The 22,097-nt window shown below is 45.4% G+C and overlaps 1 protein-coding gene across 3 annotated transcripts in view; it reads right to left on the reverse strand.

The window, feature by feature from the left end:
* LOC140393004 (protein bicaudal C homolog 1-like) overlaps positions 1-22,097 on the reverse strand; it is a 398,646-nt gene that overhangs the window by 193,077 nt on the left and 183,472 nt on the right. For all 3 annotated transcript variants that reach the window (XM_072478914.1, XM_072478916.1, XM_072478915.1), the window contains exon 3: positions 5,787-5,856. In XM_072478914.1, coding sequence (XP_072335015.1) covers positions 5,787-5,856 — 70 coding nt within the window. The remainder of the gene's footprint in view (positions 1-5,786; positions 5,857-22,097) is intronic.

Genomic DNA, 22,097 nt, shown 5'->3' on the forward strand with positions numbered 1-22,097 from the left:
TGATGTCACTATGTGACTGTAAATGCTTCAGAGGATTCTGGAGCGCAGTGATGGAAGTCAACTTGGATTTCATGACTGGTCACGGAGGCCCAGGATTTATCATCACAGATGTTGTACAATACACTGATCTATAATACTCAAACTTTAATAATTAGACACTGAACTTACTCTGCTGCTTTATTGCTGTTTTGTTTCTGTTAGCACCTGGGACCTCATTAATTATCAAGTGTTAAAACGAGGTCACATCAGAAAATCATTTGGGAAGGACTGGGGTAAGGATATAGAGAAGCTATTTCTTCTGGTGGGAGAATCCAGAACCAGGAGATACAATATCAAATTGGAGCTGGACTATCCCTGGGGGAAATCAGGAGCCCATGCTTCCCACACACACAGTCACAGAAATCTTGGACTCTCTCCCAGGCAGCATCTGTGGAAGGGGAAACAAGAGTCAATGCTTCAGATCGATGACCTTTGACAATATGTTTTGATGTGAGGCACAGACCTGAAACGTTAACTCTAGTTCTCTCTCCACAGATCCTGCCAAACCTGCTGATTATTTCTGGCTTTCACTTCAGAGTCTTATTACTATAATGCATCTTCTTATTTAAATCCATTGCAGATGTCATCAGTAAGTGCTGTGACATCATTACTTGTTGTTGTTATCTGCGTATATTCGTATTTAACTGCCGTTCGTTCTAAACCTTTTCCGTTACGGTTATTTCGATGTTTAGCTCGTTGCTCCTGCTTTCGAGTTCATACTGTACTTTAAACATTGTTATTTTTATATATTAAAGAAGATTAACGTTCTGCATGATTCAACTACCTTTTTGTGGTCAAGTTACCACAATTTCAATAGATTTTTTGTTATATAATGATTATAAAGAGTAAATGGAGCCGAAGTACAGATCAGTCACAGTCTGATTGAACTCAGAGTTAAAATTGTTCATGCTCATTGAATTATAGAAGCATTGACAACAGAGGAAGTGGCCATTCAGCCTATTGAGTCCATTGGGCAAGGTAACTGTAGAGCAATCCCATCTCAATCCCCCATGCCCCTGCAAGTTTATTTCCATCAAGTGCCCATCCAAGATCCTTTCACCTCTGCTTCCACCACACTCACTGTGTTGAAAAGTCCTTCCTCACATCCCCTCTGTAGCTCATGCCCAAAGCCTTCAATCTGTCAACCATATTGCCTGGAGTCACATGTAGGCCAGATCAGGTAAGGATGACTGATTTCCTTCGCTAAAGGACATCAGTGAACCAGATGAGATTTTACGACAATCGACAATGGTTCCATGGTTATCATTAGACTTTTAATTCCACATTTTTTACTGAATTCAAATTCCACCAACTGCCCTTGCGGGATTCGAACCCAGGTCCCCAGAGCATTACCCTGGGTTTCTGGATTACTAGTCCAGTGACAATACCACTACACCACTGTCTCCCCTAATGGAGCCCAAGGTCACCCGTGCTTTGCTAACCATTCTCGCAACATGCCCTGCCACTTTCATTGAACAATGCACCCCCAGATCCCTTTGTCTCTGTATTCTCGTGTATTCTCTTTAAAATTATTCCAAGGAGTAGCACATATGGCCTCTCCTGAATCCCTTCTGAAAAAAACGCATCACCTCACACTTTTGGTGTCAAATTTCATCTGCTACTTGTCTGCCCATTCTGCCAGTCAAGATGGACTGGCAGAATGTTGCGGGCATCATCCTCACTGTCTGCCACCCTTCCTACTTTGACATCATCAGCAATTCATTTGAAATTTTACTCAGTGTTCCAATACCCAAGTTATTAATGTGCATCAATAATAAAAACAGTGATCCTAGCACTGATCCTTGGGGGACACCACTGTCTACCACCCTCTGTTCTGAAAAATAACCATTTACCGTCGCTCTGTTTTCTGTTCTTCAGCCACTTTCTTTTTGTCAGAGAGGACACCGATCCTCATATCCCACGAGCCACTATTTTGTTAGCCAGCCTTTCACACGGTACTGGTCAACGCCACGAGGCAAGTGCTAAAAAGCTACAAGAAATAAAGCTTTCATAGAGCTATGAAAGTCATTGAACTTGAAGTTTAAATGCATTATATTTGATGGCACTTCTGTCACATGCAGATTCCTGCACAGCAAGGTGGCAACTACAATTACATTCACTCACCTTTGATTTCCGCTGTTTCATTTCCAAGTTTGCTTACATTTGAAAACAAATTGCCATCTGATCATTCCGAGCGGAGTATTTACATAAGACATGTTCTTCAATGAGGTGTAAAAAGGGCATTCACGGCGTCTAAATCCACAAATGCCTCACGGCTACCTAAACAGCAGCATGACACTTAAACCTATATTAACAGAAGATTGATGTTCAATATCCCATTCTTCTCCAAAAGCATGGCAAATGAATGATAGATTCAATAAATAGCTCCTATTGACACACAGCACTTTGTCATTGGGATTGATGAATTAATGCTTAGCAACATGACACAGTATGTATCAAAGAGAGAACTGAAACACTCAGTGGATATGGAATGTATGACTGCTTCTATTACTTGAAATGAAATGACTGAGTTTCTATTGCCACTAGTTTCAGTGAATTAACCTAACAGAACGACCACACCATCACATTACTAGTTTTAACTGTAAAGCTCGCTCCCTTCATCCTCCCACCTCATTTTCAACTTCCCCTCTTCAGCATCAGAGTGAATGCCGGCACTAACTTGTCTCGAGCCTCCAAAACTAGCAACCTCCCACCACTGCCATCCCACCAACTCCCCAAAATCTCTTACCCCTTCCATAAACCTGCCAATCACCATCTTGTCGCCAACTGTCCCTTTCCCTTCTCAACATACCTCTGTCTCAATTGAACTCTGATCCCTCCCTCCTTAAAGCTCCTCTACTCACGTTTTCACCCTGAAACGGCATTGGTCAACCACGATGTGTGTGAAGGCGGTTTTTAGCCACTCTCCTTTCCCAGCATGCACAGCCTCTCCACTGCCTCGGTGTATGTGCTCGTTCAACAACATCCTCCTGAGCTGGTTTAGCTCAGTTGGAGAGATGGGGGGGGGGGGGGGGTGGTACATTTAGCTTAGTTGGCTGACAGCTGGTTTGTGATGGAAAGCAAGGCCAACAGCAGGGGTTCAATTCCTGTACTGCTGAGGTTATTCATGAAGGCCCGCTATCTCAACTTGCACCTCGCTTGAGGTGTGGTGACCCTCAGGTTAAATCACTACCAGCCAGCTCTCCCCCTCATTGGGGAAAGTAGCTTATGGTCACCTGGGACTATGGCGAATTTACTTACTTTATCTACATCATAGCGCACAATGGCTTCACCTCTTTTGTCCACCCGATCGCCCTGATATATCTCAGGATTTCCTTTCTTGGGTCTGCCTTCATCTTGTACACACCAGCCTTCAGTAACATCTGGAAGGGTTGGGGGTCACTTTTCATATATACGCTGCCAATACTCAGCTCTAATTCCTCCCTCACTCTGTGACTGTAGATTTTTTTTTAAATTTAGAGTACCCAATTATTTTTTCTCCAATTAAGGGAGGCTGGCTGGGTGGGGGGGGAAATCCGCGACAAAAACAGAGTTTTGATGGACCAAGTGCAAGCTCCCAGACATGTAAAGACCACTGGAAGTTGTTTAAACAACAATTCCAGCTCTATCTGGAAGCTAGTGATTTAAACGCTGCATCTGAAGCAAGCCAAATCGTTTTGCTTCTGTCCCTAGCATGACAGCAAGCAATTGAAATCTACAATTCGTTTAATTTTGCTGCTGGTGAAGATAAGTCGAAGTTTGAACAAATAATCATGAAATTTGATGACCATTGCAAAATGCAAACTAATGAAATTTTAGAGAGATTCAGGTTTCATAAGCCAGTCCAAAAAGTTGGTGAACCAGTGAATAACTTCATTTAAGATCGCAAACTCTTAGCTCAAACTTGTAACTATGCTGATCGTCGTGATTCTCTTGTAAGAGATCAAACTGTTTATGGAATAACTGATGATACTGTACGAGAAGCTTTAATTCGGCAAAATGATTTACCGTTGAAAATCGCGATAGAGAAATGCATCTCCAGTGAACAGACCAAAAGTCAGTATTTAGAATTTTATGCCAAGGAAAAAGGCGCGAAAGTCTACCATTAGGCAGAGAGAATAAAAATGGTGTTGCAGGCAGAACAGAACACTGTTCGGAACAGCAGCTACCCAGCGCACGCATTTTCCATCTCAGGACATGCGCACTTCGCACAGAAATGCGAGACTCCACAAAAGACTTCCGCACATGCACGAACATCACTATATGTCACGGCGAAACATAATGATTCATTTTTGAACATCTCAGACAACATTTTCCAAAAGTAGTAAAGGGATTAAGTGGGTGTTGAAAAACGTTGTCTGAGATGTTCAAAAATGAATCATTATGTTTCTCAGTGTCAATCATCCTCAAGTTATCTTGCTCCTGCACACAAAAAGAACTACAATGTGAGAGCTGTTGACAAAGATGAACAAATCAACACTCAACAAGATTTCAAACAAAGTGATGAAATTTTCTCGTTAGAAAATACCTTCTTTGTTGGAGTGGTTGAAGGATCCATGAAGACTAGTCTGCAAGCAAGCAAGAATGAATGATCTTCAAGCAACAAAAAAAGCTCTTCACAAAAATAAAAAGGATCTTCAAGCAACGAAAGATCAACTAGTCAACATCGTCAGCAACGAATGGATGAATACTGTCCGTATTAATAATATTCCAATCTCATTCAAATTAGACACAGGTGCTTCAACAAATCTTCTCAATTCCAAAGATTTGTCTACGATTAAAAGTTGCCATGACATAATTCCTCCAGAGTGTTCAAAGCAAGTTGAACAACAACTACATTCCAATCTGACAATCAACAAGGACATTAAAACTTCTTCATCACCAGTGAGATTAAGAAGATCCACAAATCGACTGAATTTGTGAACATTTACATAATTCTAGTGATTGCTGTACTATGTAACCACTGCATTTCAAATGTAACATTTTCTTTTAATATTTGCAAGAACATGTTAAATAAAAAAGGGGGGATGTAGTGATCTCTGTATATCACTATACACTATCAATATATGTAGTGCTAGTAGAGGCAATTGAACACTAGATGTCTCACTATCAGGATCTATCAGAAAGTAGCTTTCCCGCACTTTCTGATGGAGTGTGTATCAGGAGTGCAGAGAGAACAGACATAGGAAAGCTAGAGAGAGAAAAAGTTATTATTTATCGAAGTATTGTATTGTATAATTTAATTATCTCTACAATTGTTTCTTTGTTTTATTAGTTGAGTATTAAGTAAAAAAAGCTCACAATATTTATTTGTATTACTCAATAAATTAGTTTATCTTTACAAGAAGACTACTGCTCATTTCAACAACTCGACTGGTTTAAAAGCGAAATATATAACAGGTAGGTGGATTGGCTGCCCTAAATTGCCCTTTGAGTGGAAAAAATAATTGGGTACTCTAAATTTCTTTTAAAAAAGTCACATTCTGAGCGTAAAATTCCGTGCTGTTGACAGGGAGTACAAATGTCCAACATTTGCTACAAAGCAGCTGGATGAATGTCATTCCTGATCCTGGAATTTGGTGACATCATGCCCACTGGGAAGCTTTGCCTTGGCACACTGTGATTTTGTATTCTACAATTGAATAATTCATTAGTATTTCACTCATGCAAACTTATTGATATTTTTGTTCTCCAAATGTCTGGACCTTTTTTTCATGGAATCAAATTTCTCCTCAAAAGTAACTTACCTTTCTTCGACTTTGCTCCAATCTTCAGTTTGGACGGCCAGGCTATCTGTGTGTTTGTTTCTTCCATAATCTGTTGAGAGATGCGAAAAATAATGAATAACTTATTTGAATGGATAGAATGTTTAAGGACTGATCGCAGTCTGCCACTTACTGAATCATCGGCCAGAGTTCAAACACTGACCAAAACAGATTGGGATAATACAGATTCGATAGAACAGTCCATCTAATGGATATGAACACCATCGCAGAGGCAGAATGCTTTCAGGGAGGGAGTGCATTTGAGAACCGAGGGCCTCGACGGTTGAAGCCACAGCTGCCAGTGGTAGGGTGAAGGAAGTTGGGGATGGCCCCCAAGAGATCAGAGTTGGAGGAACGCAGAGTTCTGAGGGTTGGAGGAGGCCACAGAGATGTAATGGGGTGAGACAATAGGAGGAATTTGAACAAGGCTATGAGAATTTTAGATTTGCAGCACTGATGGACCCAAACTAGGCCGGAAATAACCATTAATACAGTTTGTTGCAATGGCTCATTTTTTGTCATCCTTTTCCTCAAACTAAGATTTGAGAAACAATTATTTTTTTCAAATAAATTTTGAGTACCCTATTACTTTTTTTCCAATTAAGGGCAATTTAGCGTGGCCAATCCACCTTTGGGTTGCGAGGGTGAGACCTATGCAGACACATTGAGAATGTGCAAACTCCAGACAGACAGTGACCCGGGCCCTCAGCGCCGGGAGGCAGCTGTGCTAACCATTGCGCCACTGTGTTGCCCTTGAGAAACAATTCTTAATCAAAAGTAAATATTTCATGTTAGCGCCACTGCCCACCCAACCTGTGCTAAGGCTGCTCCGGCCCTTGAAAATTGTGCCCTGCACCTCCACCCTATATCCGTAACCCCAGTACACCTAACCTTCTTGGACACTTAAGGGCAATTTATCATGGCCAATTCACCTAACCTGCACATCTTTGGACAGTGGAAGGAAACCGGAGCACCCGGAGGAAATCCACGTAGACACGGGGAGAAAGTGCAAACTCCACACAGACGGTCACCCGAGGCCAGAATTGAACCTGGGACATTGGGGCTGTGAGGCAGCAGTGCTAACCACTGTGCCGCCATGCCACCCGATCGCGCAGCGAGAGAAAGCTCGAGCTAGTTGTTCAGTCAATGGACCCGTAAGGGTACAACTAGAAAGTGTCTGGGAACAGTAAAACCTATCTGAACAGGTCAGGTATACCTGAGAAATGGAACTCCAGTGATACTGATTTTTGACTGTTTTGAACTTGTATGAATACTGATTTTTCCTGCTGCCTCATTTTAGGCAACAATCAAACTATCATTCTCTACTCTACATTGAAGTGATTAAACGCAGACTGGGTGACTGCTTTGCAGAACACCTTCGGTCCATCTGCAAGCAGGACCAAGGCCTTCCTATCACTTGCCATTTCAACTCACCGTCCTGCTCTCACGTCCACATGTCCATCCTTGGCCTGTTGCAATGTTCCAGTGAAGCCCAACGCAAATTGGAGGAACAGCACCTTGTCTTCTGATTAGGCATGTTACAGCCTCCGGACTTAACATTGAGTTCAACAACTTCAAACTGGGAACTCTCTCCTCTACCTTCACCCCATTTTTATTTCTATCAATTTAGTTTAATTTCTTCCGTCGATCAGTTTTTCCCTCACCATTTTTTCCCCCCCCTTTCCCCCCCCCCCACTCCACCTAGGCCAACGGTTCCTAGTTGCCCTTGCACACTGCTTACCTTTGTTCTGCCATTTACACATTCTAATCTCTTTCATATCTCTTTATAAGCACGCTTCTTAGCCTTAATCACCCCATTTACATTCCCTTTGTCTTGTCCTTCTGTCCACGACATCTTTGTCAATCTCCACCAATCGCTGGCCCTCTATTCAGCCCCACTGCTCCACACTCTCCAAAATCTGACCCTATTTCCAGTTCTCTCAAGCTTTGGCAAAGAGATATCCACGTTAGCTCCCACCTCTCTCCACAGATGCCGTCAGACTTGCTGAGATTGTCCAGTATTTTCTGTGTTTGTGTCATTCTTCAGTGTTGACCAGTGCATGTTATTGTATCATCCAACATCAGCATATCGGAATCAACAGGCTCCATTATCATGTTCCAGGCTTGGCTGAGTGGTTGAATCTCATGTACACATTTCTTGTCACCCCATTTATCCCAATAACACATTTCTTACATTACAGAAAGAAAAGCCACAGAAGATGGAAAAAATAACAGGGGAGATTACTTTGCAAATACCTGTCCTACATCTCGGGCACTAACTAGAGACTGGAAGATTTAAATTAACTTCTTTCAAAGACTGGACAAAATGATGAAGGAATGAAGCTTGAGGGGTAAAGAAAGAGGTTAGGCGATTTTTGTTGCAATAGGCAATCCTTTAAAATGGACTCACTTATCTTTCATCATCCAATTCTATTGAGGGGACTCCATCCAAAACAATAGCCTGTTTTCTCAAATCCAATGCGAAATGATTTAATATCCAATTTCATTCATGAGAGTTCAGCTAATTCCTTAAAATCAACCACCCACTTGGAAAGGTTTTAGCTATATTATTTGCAATCGTTTTGAAGCTGCTCTACTGTTACTTCCAATGTCCCTGCCAAGAGCAACCGAGAGAGGAATGTTACAATAACAGAACTTTTCCCTCCAACAGCCAAGCAACACTTCCGATGGGAATGCTCCCTGTCTAGAACACCCACCAACCTCAGGTAATGAGAACATTCAGAGGCAGCACAGGACATGGGGCCACCAGCCAGATTGTTACTGAGGGGTGAGGAATGCGACTGAGGGGAGGGGCTGAAAGGGGAGAGAAAGGCAAGGGAAAGAGAAAGGGGAGAGGGAGGAAGAAGAAAAGAGAAAGAGTGAAAGATAAAGAGACCGGGAGGGAGGACACAATGAGAAAGGGAAAGAGAAAGTGGGAGATGTCATGATATGCAGACATGCAGATAATGATATACAGACAGGCAGCTAATGAACACAGAGAACAGGACATGACCAATGAGCAGGCAGGACACCCAGGGGTGGTATCTCACTATCAAAGGCACGAGGCACTCACATTCAGCCTCTTTCCACAGACAGACATCTAGAGAGTACATCAGGGTTGATCAACAGCATCACACCCAGCACGTGGCTTAGAGCAGACTGGTTTAGTTAGACTGAGTTACTACAGTTAGATTAGCAGGAGAGTCAAACTCATTTAAGAACTGTGTCAATAGTTCAATAAACATATTGAACTCATTACAAAGTCTGGACCTTCCTTTGTCAAACCGAACCGACTGACAGGGCCAGCTCAATGGTATGTGTTAGAAAGCCTTCGTGAGACATGCAAATCTGCATTGATCCCAAGGATCTCAATAAGAGTATAATGCGTGAACACTACCCCATCCCGAAGCGAGAGGAACTCACCAGTGAGATGGCACACGCACGTTTTTTCACTAAGTTAGATGCGTCACATGGATTTTGGCGAATCCAGCTGGATGAGTCTAGCAGAAGGCTCTGCACCTTCAACACACCGTTTGGCAGATACTGCTATAATCGCATGCCGTTTGGCATTGTCTTGGCATCGGAGATCTTCCATCGCATTATGGAGCAGATGATGGAGGGCATTGAAGGGGTTTGTGTGTACGTGGATGACATCATCATATGGTCCACGACCCCTGAAGAGCATGTTTCCTGTCTCCAGCAGGTATTCCGCCGTGTCCATGCCAATGGCCTGAAGCTGAACAGGTCCAAATGTTGCTTTGGCATGTCGACACTCAAGTTCCTAGGTGACCAGATCTCTCAGCAGGACGTGCGCCCAGACACAGACAAGGTCATGGCCATCAAAGCCATGAAGGTCCCTGAAGACAAGAAGGCAGTGTTGCGCTTCCTGGGCATGGTCAATTTTCTGGGCAAGTTCATCCCAAACCTGGTCTCATACACCACGGCCCCACGAAACCTGGTGAAAAAATCCACTGCCTTTGAGTGGAAGGCAGCACATCAGGCAGAGTGGTTGGAGCTGAAAGCCAAGCTCACCACTACACCCGTCTTGGCATTATTCAACCCAGACAGGGAGACGAAGATCTCGACAGATGCGAGCCAGGGTGGCATCGGTGCGGTGCTGCTTCAATGCAATGACACTTCATCCTGGGCTCCGGTAGCCTACGCATCGAGGGCCATGACGCCCACCGAAACAAGGTATGCGCAAATAGAGAAGGAATGCATGGGTCTTCTCACTGGCATTCTCAAGTTTCACGACTATGTCTACGGCCTGCCGGCATTCACGGTCAAGACGGATCCTAGGCCTCTGGTCCACATTATCCTCAAGGATCTGAACGACATGACGCCTCAGTTGCAGCGCATCCTCCTCAAACTCAGAAGGTACGACTTTGACTTAGTGTACAAGCCTGACAAGAAGCTCATCATTGCTGATGCATTGTCCCGCTCCATCACATTGCCTAGTGAACCGCTGGAAATCATCCGGCAGATTGAATCACAGGTGCAGCTGTGTGCTAGCACCCTCCCGGCGTCTGATGAGAAGGTGGTTCGTATCCGCGAGGAGGCAGCCAAAGACCCCCTCTTGCAGCGTGTCATGCGCCACCCCGCCAATGGCTGACAGAAAGGGCAGTGCCCTCAATTTTACAATATAAACGACGACCTGACGGTGATTGATGGTATCCGCCTCAAACTGGACCGGATTGTCATTCCACACAGTCTCCAGAGCTTGGTGCTCCGCCAAATCCATGAGGGACACCTGGGCGTCGAGAAGTGCAGACGCAGAGCCAGGCAGGCTGTCTACTGGCCGGTATTAGCCAGGATATCTCTAACATGGTCCTCAACTGTGCGACCTGTCAACGCTTCCAGCCAGCGCACAGCAAGGAGACGCTCCAGCAGCATGAAATCGAGACCGCCCCGTGGTCCAAGGTTGGCATCGACCTCTTTCGTGTGAATGGTCGTGACTACGTGTCGATTATTGACTATTTCTCCAATTACCCTGAAGTCATTAAGCTCTCAGACCTCACATCTCGGACCGTCATCAAGGCCTGTAAGGAGACGTTCTCCAGGCATGGTATCCCACTCACTGTCATGAGTGACAATGGCCTGTGCTTCAACAGCCATGAGTTGTCTATGTTTGCCAAGTCATACCATTTCAAACATGACACTTCCAGCCCACACTATCCGCAGTCCAATGGGAAGGTTGAAAAAGGGGTGCACATTGTGAAACAGCTCATCTGCAAGGCCTACTTCTGGAAGGATTCTACTTCTGACAGCTACCTCGCGCTGCTTGCGTACAGAGCGACCCCACTGTCCACTGGCATGTCGCCGGCTCAACTCCTGATGAACAGGGACCTGCGGTCGACACTTCCAGCCATACATTTCCCCAACCTGGATCACCTCCCGGTGCTGCAGACGGTGCAGCAGCTCGGAAACCAGCAAAAGCAGGGCTATGATGCTTATGCCATTGATTTGCAAGTGTTATCCCTGGCAGACAGTGTCAGGGTCAAGATACCGAATGTTGGCTGGTCTACCCCAGCTGCAACTGTTCGACAGGCTGCGCCCCGCTCGTATGTTGTATGTATGGCTGGTGGTTCTGTTGTGCGACGAAACAGACGGGCACTGCGCAAAGTTGCCTGCCCGCAACCACTTTCTTCTCCATTTCCGTCCGTTGTTTTGCCACCTCCTGATACCTCGAACTATGAGGCCAACAGTCAGGCATCCATCCCGCCTGTCAAGGCACCGTCGTCCCCACCACCACCTCTCCGGCGGTCGACAAGGATCAGACGCAAGCCCCAGAGACTGGACTTATGAACATTTGTTTTGTTTGCTATGTTCTGTTTTCTCACATAAGACAGCTGTCTTCACATGTAAATACGTTCACATATGCCACCGCTTGTAAATATGTTAATATATGCCACCACATGTAAGTACTTTACCAAGTGCCAACAAAACATTAAAAAAAGGGAGATGTCATGATATGCAGACATGCAGATAATGATATACAGACAGGCATAGACAGGCAGCTAATGAACACAGAGAACAGGACATGACCAATGAGCAGGCAGGACACTCAGGGGCGGTATCTCACTATAAAAGGCACGAGGCACTCACATTCAGCCTCTTTCCACAGATAGACATCTAGAGAGTACATCAGGGCTGATCAGCAGCATCACACCCAGCACGTGGCTGAGAGCAGACTGGTTTAGTTAGACTGAGTTACTACAGTTAGATTAGCAGGAGAGTCGAACTCATTTAAGAACTGTGTTAATAGTTCAATAAACATATTGAACTCATTACAAAATCTGGACCTTCCTTTGTCAAAGCACACATCAAGGAAGCAGCTTATGCCACACGAAGAAGCATAACACAACAGGAGAGAGGGAGAGAGGTTGGGGAAAAGAGGCAGAAAATGAAATAGAGGAGACAGAGAACGGAGTTCATTAGAAGCACTGCAGTGAACCTGAAAGCTGGCTTTGCCACTTAACGTTTCTACAATGCTGGGATGGATTGGAGGTACAAATCTAAGACAAGAGGTCCAATTGGTATTTTGAAGAGACCTATAATAGTCACAATCAAATATTGAGCCAAATGTATTTTCCTTGTCAGCTGAAACTGTACTTCAGAGAATTCATTCAGTTGCGAACTCTGAGTTTGCCTGTGGAGCTGTTATATAGTATCACCAACAGAGATGCCAACGTTAAAACCGAGGAAAAAACTGCTCAAAGGTTTTATAACATAATGGCAAAAAACCAAGGCAGAACAGTCTGCATATATAAAACAGTGCAGCACGGTAGCATTGTGGATAGCACAATTGCTTCACAGCTCCAGGGTCCCAGGTTCGATTCCGGCTTGGGTCACTGTCTGTGAGGAGTCTGCACATCCTCCCCGTGTGTGCGTGGGTTTCCTCCGGGTGCTCCGGTTTCCTCCCACAGTCCAAACGTGCAAGTTAAGTGGATTGGCCATGATAAATTGCCCTTATTGTCCAAAATTGCCCTTAGTGTTGGGTGGGGTTACTGGGTTATGGGGATTGGGTGGAGGTGTTGACCTTGGGTAGGGTGCTCTTTCCAAGAGCTGGTGCAGACTCGATGAGCTGAATGGCTTCCTGCACTGTAAATTCTATGACTTCTATGATAACTTGTGCAAATGGTGCAGCTGTCAGTGTATCAAACTGACCCAGAGGCAGGCTGGCCAGCCAGTTTGAGAACATGGTAATTTAAATATTTGGAACAACTTATCATTTTCAATTATCTGCAGGGGGCAGAAGGGAAAGTCAGCATTTTTTAATCCTTTGTTTCCATTATGTGTGCAGGGCGATTGGAAAAAGGCAGAGGAATGACACTCGGTGAGTTCCTCATTCTGAGAGTCAGTGCAAACACAATGGGCCAAATGGCCTCCTTACGCGCTATGACAATTCTCAGTCAGTCAAAGCCAAACATTAACTGCTGCTTCTTTTAAACGCTGGGAAATTCAAACATTTTCTTCACATTCTCGTGACCCAGTCTTTTAAAAAATAATTTTCTTGCTAATGGAAATAAAAGGGATTACACGCTGTAACCATGAGAAGATGAACATGACCAAATACAAGGTTTGGTGAGGGGGTCTGACTGGAATATGTGATTTATTATCCCCTTGCAGATTATTGTCTCTTCTCTCACTCCCGTACGGATACTGGAGACTTGGATATTAATGGTGTGGGCCCTCTGACTGCTGCCTGCTCATAAAGGGGCTTCCAGTACGAGTGCATAACCAATCTGAAAAACATTATATTGAGGTACTGTGTACAGCACACAACACTGTGCAGCACACAATAATGGAATCCTAAATCACGCACTTGTCAGTATTCTTTTATTCAAAATCCAACTATCATCCCAAACCTATTCCTTATCTTACCTCCAGATCCCAGAGGTTAGCCAGGCAGTCAGAATGCGAAAGAAGACACATCAACAAACACATGCGCTCAACAGGATGTGACAGGAAACAGCAAAATAAAAACAAGACACCTTCATATCAGACAAGAGGGATTTAATTAGGAAGGTTCAACGCTCTAGAACTGGGCATGGATTGCAACATTTCTTTGAGGAAAATGAATACAATCTGCATTTTACCATTTTGCTTGGTATGCAACACTTGTGGGGAAGCAAGCGCTGAACAATTTCTCCAGAATCTCTGATTCCACATCAGTCACTTCTTTTTTAAATTCACTGCTGCAAATAAAGACCTGATTGGTTGATTTTAGTCATGTCTTTCAAAACAATTTGATTTGTTAATTCTGATGAATTGCATAATTCTTTATATAATATGATTGGTTAAAGTTGACAGCCTTCAGTATTAGTGACCATAATAGGAACAGGAGTAGGACATTCAAGCCTGATCCATTATTTAATAAGATCATGGCTGATCTAACACTCACTAAATCCACTTTCCTGCCTTCTCTCCGTAACTCTTAATTTGGCTACTGATTAAAAACCTTTCAGCTTATCACCCTCCTGAACTTCCTTGGTTAGCCATGGTAGATTCTTCCTCCCCTTAGAAACTTTCCTCCGCATTGGGATGTATATTTGCTGAGAGTCATGAATTATCTCCCTAAATGTCTGCCAGTGCATGTCTATTGTCTTACCTCCTAATCTATATGACCAGTCCACTTTGGCCAATTCCAACCTCACCCCTTTGTCATTTCCCTTCTTTAGGTTTAATGCTGATATTTCAGTCCCAATTTCCTCACACTCAAGCTGAATCCTAAATTCTATCATACTGTGATCACTACTTCCTTGGTGATCCTTAACCTCAAGATTTATTAACCTCAAGGTTTATTAAACCTACCTCATTACACATTACCAGATCCAAAATAGCCTGATTCTCAAAAACATATTGCTCCAAGAAACCATTCCAAATGCACTTTTATGAATTCATCCTCTTGGCTGCTATTTAGCCGGTTTAGCTCATTTGGCTGGACAGCTGGTTTGTGACGCAGTGCAAGGCCAACAGTGCAAGGGTTCATTTCCTGTACTGGCTGAAGTTATTCATGAAGGCCCTGCCTTCTCAACCTCACCCCTCGCCTGAGGTGTGGTAACCATCAGGTTAAATTACCACCAGTCAGTTCTCCCCCTCAAAGGGGAAAGCAGCCTATGGTCATCTGAGACTACGACAACTTTACATTAAAATGAATTCATCCTCTTGGCTGTAATTTCCAATTTGATTAGCCCAATCTATATGAAAATTAAAGTCGACCATGATTCATTCAGTGCTCTTTTTATATGCATTTGCTATTTCTTGATTTAAACTCTTTCCCACAGTGCGGCTACTTTTCAGGGGCCTATATGATATTTCTACCACTCCCTTCCTTTGTTATTCATCACTTCCACCCAAATCGACTCCACATCCTCTGAGCTTAGATTGTTCCTCAGAACTACATTTGAATATTTCTTATTAGCGGAACTACCCCACTAGCTTTTCCTTTCCGCCTGCCCATCCTAAAAGTCAACTGACTCTGAACGTGGATTTTCCAACCTTGTTCTCTTTGCAACCATGCGTCAGTAATAGCCATCAGATCCTACCCATTTAAAGCTATTTGTGTTGTCAGCTCATTTATCTTGTTTTTTTATGCATGTGCATTAAGACACAGAACTCTTAACTTTGTTTTTCTACCACCTTTTCTTACACTAAACCCATCTCTATGGACAACAGAGCCACTGTTTAGTTTTTGCCCTTTATTCCCATGTCTTCCGCTTTTGCTTTCATTTTTTCTGCCATTTGTTTTGAACCCAGTTTCCATCTCCTCTAACTCCCTGCTCAGGTACTCACCCACCTGCCATGCTAGTTTAAAGCCTCCCCAACAGGAATAGCAAATGTCCCTTTGAGGATATTGGCCCTATTCCTGTTGGGGTGTAACCCACCCAGTTTGGAGAGGTTCCAACTTCCCCAGAACACAGGCTATGTAGGGTTGAAGTGTTAATAGCCTGGACACTAATGTCCACATTCATTTTTCACTTTTTTTGGCCTTTTAATAATATTAATAATTGCTTATTGTCACAAATAGGCCTCAATGAAGTTAGTATGAAAAGTCCCTAGTCGCCACATTCTGGCGTTTGTTCGGGGAGGCCGGTACGGGAATTGAACCCGTGCTACTGGCTTTGTTCTGCATTACAAGCCAGCTGTTTAGCCCACTGTGCTAACCCAGATTTTAGTGACGAAATTAATAAATAAGCAACAACCTACATTTGTATAGGACCTTGTTCATAGTAAAGCATGGTGCTTAACCAGAGCATTATCAAACAAGACAGGACATCAAGCCATATAAAAGGGTATTAGGTTGAAAGCAAATTACTGTGGATGCTGGAACCTGAAACAAACAAAAAAAAAAATGCTGGAAAATCCCAGCAGGTCTGACAGCATCTGTGGAGAGAACGGAGCTAACGTTTCCAGTCTGGAATGGGGGGGAGCTCCGTGAAGGGCAATAGCAACAAATTGCTTGTTTTACTCAGAGCTGGATACTCCTGAGAGATGCTACTCTAGAATGTTGACAGCCTCAAGATCTTTTGCCGTGTTTTTGTCACAGGCCAGGTACAGCAACATAGTCTTTTCATTTGGAGTCAGCTGGAAGTTAATAACTGACTTTCAATCTAAAAAGGTATTTTTCACCCACCACTTCTCTTTCAATATCTGAAACTTCTCTCATTTGCCAATACTTCCCTGCTTATTACACACATTGGCTTTGCATCCTTATTTGCATTGGCATAATTGTCAAAGCAATGCCTCAAGAAATCATCTTTATACTGCTTTGTTCTGAGTTAAGTTTCTTCTTTGTAGGCTGTTCACCAGAGGCCCTGGAGCTTTGTACAGAGCCAACACTAGCACTGCTCCATCCTGCCCTGGTCTCTCCTGAGCAGTTCTCTCCAGCAGATTCAGTTGTGCGATTCTATACAGTAGTACACTGCCTATTTGTGTCTTTTGCCACCTTACTTGTAATAAAACGATTCACAGTCCTTTTGCCTTGCTTGCCAGCAACTATAAAATAGAACACGGTCTTTTCTATGATTTGGCGCCAACAGGAGAAGACCCTTGACATCAAGTGTACATGCTCACTGCTACTGCTCCTGCTTCTGGCTGGAAGACTGCACACAGTCTGCTTTTGTTCCATTTAAAAGGAGACAGTGGAATCCATTCTCAATAAAAATGCCAGTTGCGGTTGTTGGGAGCTTCTCCCGTGATCGGGACTACCGCTGGAAATCCACCGCCCCCTTTCCGATAACAGCCCACTATCCAGCTGCGGGTCGAGACTCTCACTTTCAAAAACCCTGGGATAGAGGGTCAACAAAAGATAAAGTCTAAGGAGAGATTGACAAAGATGTCGTGGGCAAAAAGACAAAGGGAATGTAAATCATGGTGATCAAGGCTAAGGAGGGTGCTGATACTGGCACATTAATATATCAGAATGTGTTAATGACAGAACATAGGTGAGCAGTGTGTCAATGGACAACATGAGACAAGGAATAGATGGCCCTAGTGGAGTGGATGGGGAAGGGGAGACGGTGGTAAGGGAAAACGGACTGATGAAGAAATGAAAATAAAATGATAGAAATAAAAATGGGGGTGAAGGTGGAGGAGTATGTTCACAGTTGGAAATTGTTGAATTCAGTGTTTAAGTCCGGAAGGCTGTAATATGCTGAAGAGGAAGATGAGGTGCTGTGCCTCCAGTTTGCGCTGGGCTTCACTAGAACATTGCAGCAAGCCAAGGAAGAACATGTGTATCATGATATGCAGACACACACATAATGATATACAGACAAGCAGCTAATGGACACAGAGAACAGGACATGGCCAATAAGCAGACAGAACACTCAGGGGTGGGATCCGACTATAAAAGACACGAGGCACTCACACTCCGCCTCTTTCCACTGATGAACATCTAGAGAGTCAGTCAAGGGTGTTGTGACAATCTCACACCTCCACCACGTGGCTAAGAGCTAGTCTGGTTCAGTCAGACAGAGTAACCACACTTAAGGTAGCAGAGAATCGAACTCAGAGAACTGTGCTAACTGTGCAATGAGTTCAGTAAACCTGATGGAACTAACTTCAAGGTCTGGAGTATCTTTCTGATCTAAGCTGCATCCAGTTGCAGCCAGTGTTAGACCAGTGTACCGAACACGACATGATACCAGAACTAGTAATTTAAGGTGGCTTACCTCAGTCCGTTCCGTGGCGACCAGCAGATGTATCCCGGCACCATGGAGAAGATTCAGGCTCCTCACCAGCTCAGGACCTCTGGTAATCTCAGTGCCAACTGGCGGATATTCAAGCAAAAGGTTCTGCTGTACATCGAAGCCTCAGACCTCAAGGGTGTATATGATGCAAGAAAGATCACGCTTCTCCTCTCAACAGCGGGTGACCAAGCCATCGAACTCTTCAACTCGTTTAACTTCACCGAAGGCCAGGACAAGACAAAGTTTCTAACCACCCTGGACAAGTTCGATAGTCACTGTGAAGTGGACACCAATGAAATCTTCGAGCGCTACATATTCAAACAACGTCTTCAAGGTAAAGATGAATCTTTCAATGCCTTCTTAACTAGCCTCCGCCTGCTAGTGCTGTCCTGCAACTTTGGTGATATTGCTGACTCCATGATCAGAGACCAAATCGTGTTTGGAGTTCACTCTGATCCTCTGAGAGAGCAGCTCTTAAAAATCAAGCAAATGACCCTGCCAGTCGCGATTGAAACATGTACAGTGCATGAGGACGCAAAAAATCGGTATTCCCAATACAAATCGGCTGAAAATGAGAAACCTGCCTCCCAAGAGGCAGTGAGTGTGCAGGCCATCTCCCGGATGCAGCCCCTCAGCATTGAAAACAGCGGCCATCTCACGCACTTTTCCCGGAGCCACACGCATGCGCGATGCGAACGGGATAACGAAGCGGCCGACACCCACACAGCACAGGTGCAGACGTCTGCCGACCGCACTGTACATGTGTGACGACGTACACCGCCTCACGGCGCCGTCGTCATGACGTGCCTGAACTGTGGCAACGCCCACTTAAAGGGACACTGCCCTGCAAATGGCAGGCAATGTTTAAACTGCAGGAAGCCTGGACACTATGCAGCCTTGTGCAGGTCTGCACCACCAGTCAGAGGCCAGCACTCCCAATTCTAATGACGGCGCGTCCAGAATGTGCAACGACGATTACAGGATTCTGATCCTGGAAGTATAACGGATCCAGAGGACGAGTGCCTGAAGTCCGCCTACCGAGTGGGCATCATTACCACACGTGCACATGCCACACCTAACTCATTTCGCATTCAGTCCATCTTCGCTGTGGATTCGGAGGACGAATGGCGTGCGGTGATGCAGGTCAACCGCTGCTCCATCCAGTTCAAGCTGGACACGGGTGCTTCTGCCACCTCCTCTCACAGGCAGACTTCAAACGCACCAAGAAGCCCCCCCAAGGTTCTTCCAGCAGCCTGCCTGCTCCTGGGCCATAACGGTAATGCCATCACGGCACCATATCCTGCCATCTACCCGTCTCCAACCGGAGTACCCATGCACGACTAAGGTTTGAAATTGTCAAGCCGGACAGGGCATCCCTACTGGGCGCGCATGCCTGCAAAAAGCTAAACCTGGTGCAGCGGGTTTATTCAACAACATCCTCCAACGTGGATCTTCAAGCTGGCATTGACGACATCCTCGCTCAGTATCCAGATGTGTTTGACGGGATGGGCACCTTGCCATATCGGTACAAGATCCTACTGCGACCCGATGCCAAGCCAGTGGTCCATGCACCACGCTGGGTCCTGGCTCCGCTGAAGGAGCGCCTGAAGGAACAGCTCAAGGAGCTGCAGCAGCAGGGGATCATTTCCAGGGTAACCGAACCGACTGACTGGGTCAGTTCGGTGGTGGTGGTTAAAAAACCCTCGGGAGACCTACGCATCTGCATTGATCCCAAGGATCTCAACCAGAATATAATGCGTGAACACTACCCCATCCCGAAGCAGGAGGAACTCACCAGTGAGATGGCACATGCACAGTTTTTCACAAAGTTAGATGCGTCACATGGACTCTGGCAAATCCAGCTGGATGAGTCCAGCAGAAGGCTCTGCACCTTCAACACCGTTTGGCAGGTACAGCTATAACCGTATGCTGTTCGGCATCGGCGATATTTCATCGCATCATGGAGCAGATGATGGAGGGCATCGAAGGGGTTCGTGTGTACGTGGACAACGTCATCATGTGGTCCACGACACCTGAGGAGCATATTTCCCGTCTCCAGCAGGTATTCCGCCGTGTCCACGCCAATGGCCTGAAGCTGAATAGGGCCAAATGTTGCTTTGGCATAACGACACTCGGAGACCAGATCTCTCAGCAGGGCGTGTGCCCCGACAAAGACAAGGTCAAGGCCATCGCAGCCATGAATGTCCCGGAAGACAAGAAGGTGGTATTGCACTTCTTGGGCACGGTCAATTTTCTGGGCAAGTTCATCCCAAACATGGCCTCACACACCACGGCCCTATGAGACCTAGTGAAGAAGTCCACTGCCTTCGAGTGGAAGGCGGCCCATCAGGCAGAGTGGTTGGAGCTGAAAGCCAAGCTCACCACTGCACCCGTATTGGCATTTTTCGACCCAGACAGCGAAACAAAAATCTCGATAGATGCGAGACAGAATGGCATCGGTGCGGTCCTGCTGCAACGCGATGACACTTCATCCTGGGCACTGGTTGCCTACGCATCAAGGGCAATGACGCCCATCGAACAAAGGTATGCACAAATCGAGAAGGAATGTCTGGGCCTTCTCACTGGCATTCTCTCACGACTATGTCTACGGCCTGCCGACATTCACAGTCAAGACGGATCACAGGCCCCTGGTCCACATTATCCACACGGATCTGAACGACATGACACCTCGGTTGCAGCGCATCCTCCTCAAACCCAGAAGGTACGACTTTGATCTGTCTTGTCGGCGGGAATTCAGCTGTTGGAGTGGACGGAGCTACAGAGTCGAGCGGTGAGTATTTAAACTAGCTGCTTCGCGGATTCGAGTCTTTTCGGCGGGAATTCAGCTGTTGGAGTGGGCGGAGCTACAGAGACGAGCGGTGAGTATTTAAACTAGCTGCTTCGCGGATTCGAGTCTTTTCGGCAGGAATTCAGCTGTTGAAGTGGGCGGAGCTACAGAGTCGAGCGGTGAGTATTTAAACTCGCTGCTTTGCTGCTTAAACAGCGGCCACAGGGTCTTTGGGGATAAATTTGAAGAGTGACATCACAGCAAAGCAGTGACCTGATTAGCTGGTAAGGAAAGTGCTCCAATTAGCAGTAGTTGGGAGAAATTTGGTAAGTATTGTGACTGGTAAGTAAAATCTTTATTCCTTTCACTTATTCATTATTTGATATTATATTTGTAATCAGTTAAGGTAAAGTGTAAAAATGACAGGAGATCAGACCTGTGTTATGCTCCTCGTGCTCAATGTGGGAGTTCAGGGATGCGGCCGATGCCCCTGACTCCTTCATGTGCGGGACGTGTGTCCAGCTGTAGCTCCTGTAGACTGCATGACGGCTCTGGAGCTGCGGATGTACTCACTTTGGAGCATCCGCGATGCTGAGGAGGTCGTGGATAGCACGTTCAGTGAGTTGGTCACACCGCAGACTAGGATTGGTGAGGGCGACAGGGAATGGGTGGCCAAAAGGCAGAGAAAGATCGGAAGGCAGTGCAGGTGTCCTCTGCGGTCATCTCCCTCCAAAACAGGTATACCGTTTTGGATACTGTTGGGGGAGATGACTCACCAAGGGAAGGCAGTAGTAGCCAGGTTCATGGCACCGCGCTGGCTCTGCTGCACAGAAGGGCTAGATAAAGACTGGCACGGCTATAGTCACAGGGGATTCAATTAAGGGGAGTAGACAGGCGTTTCTGTGGTCGAAAACGAGACTCTCGAATGGTATGTTGCCTCCCGGAAGCACGGGTCAGGGATGTCTCAGATCGGCTGCAGGACACACTGAAGGGGGAGGGTGAACAGCCAGTTGTCGTGGTGGATATAGGCACCAACGAGATAGGTAAAAAACGGGATGAGGTCCTACAATCAGAATTTAGGGAGTTAGGAGATAAGTTAAAAGTAGGACCTCAAAGGTAGTAATCTCAGGATTGCTACCAGTGCCACTAGACAGTCAGAGTAGAAATTCAAGAATAGTCAGAATGAATACGTGGCTTGAGAGATGGTGCAGGAGGGAGGGGGTCAGATTTTTGGGACATTGGAACCGGTTCTAGGGGCGGTGGGACCATTACAAATCGGATGGTTTATACCTGGGCAGGACTGAAACCAAT

The sequence above is a fragment of the Scyliorhinus torazame genome, chromosome 16 (assembly GCF_047496885.1).
Source record: "Scyliorhinus torazame isolate Kashiwa2021f chromosome 16, sScyTor2.1, whole genome shotgun sequence".
NCBI lineage: Eukaryota > Metazoa > Chordata > Chondrichthyes > Carcharhiniformes > Scyliorhinidae > Scyliorhinus > Scyliorhinus torazame.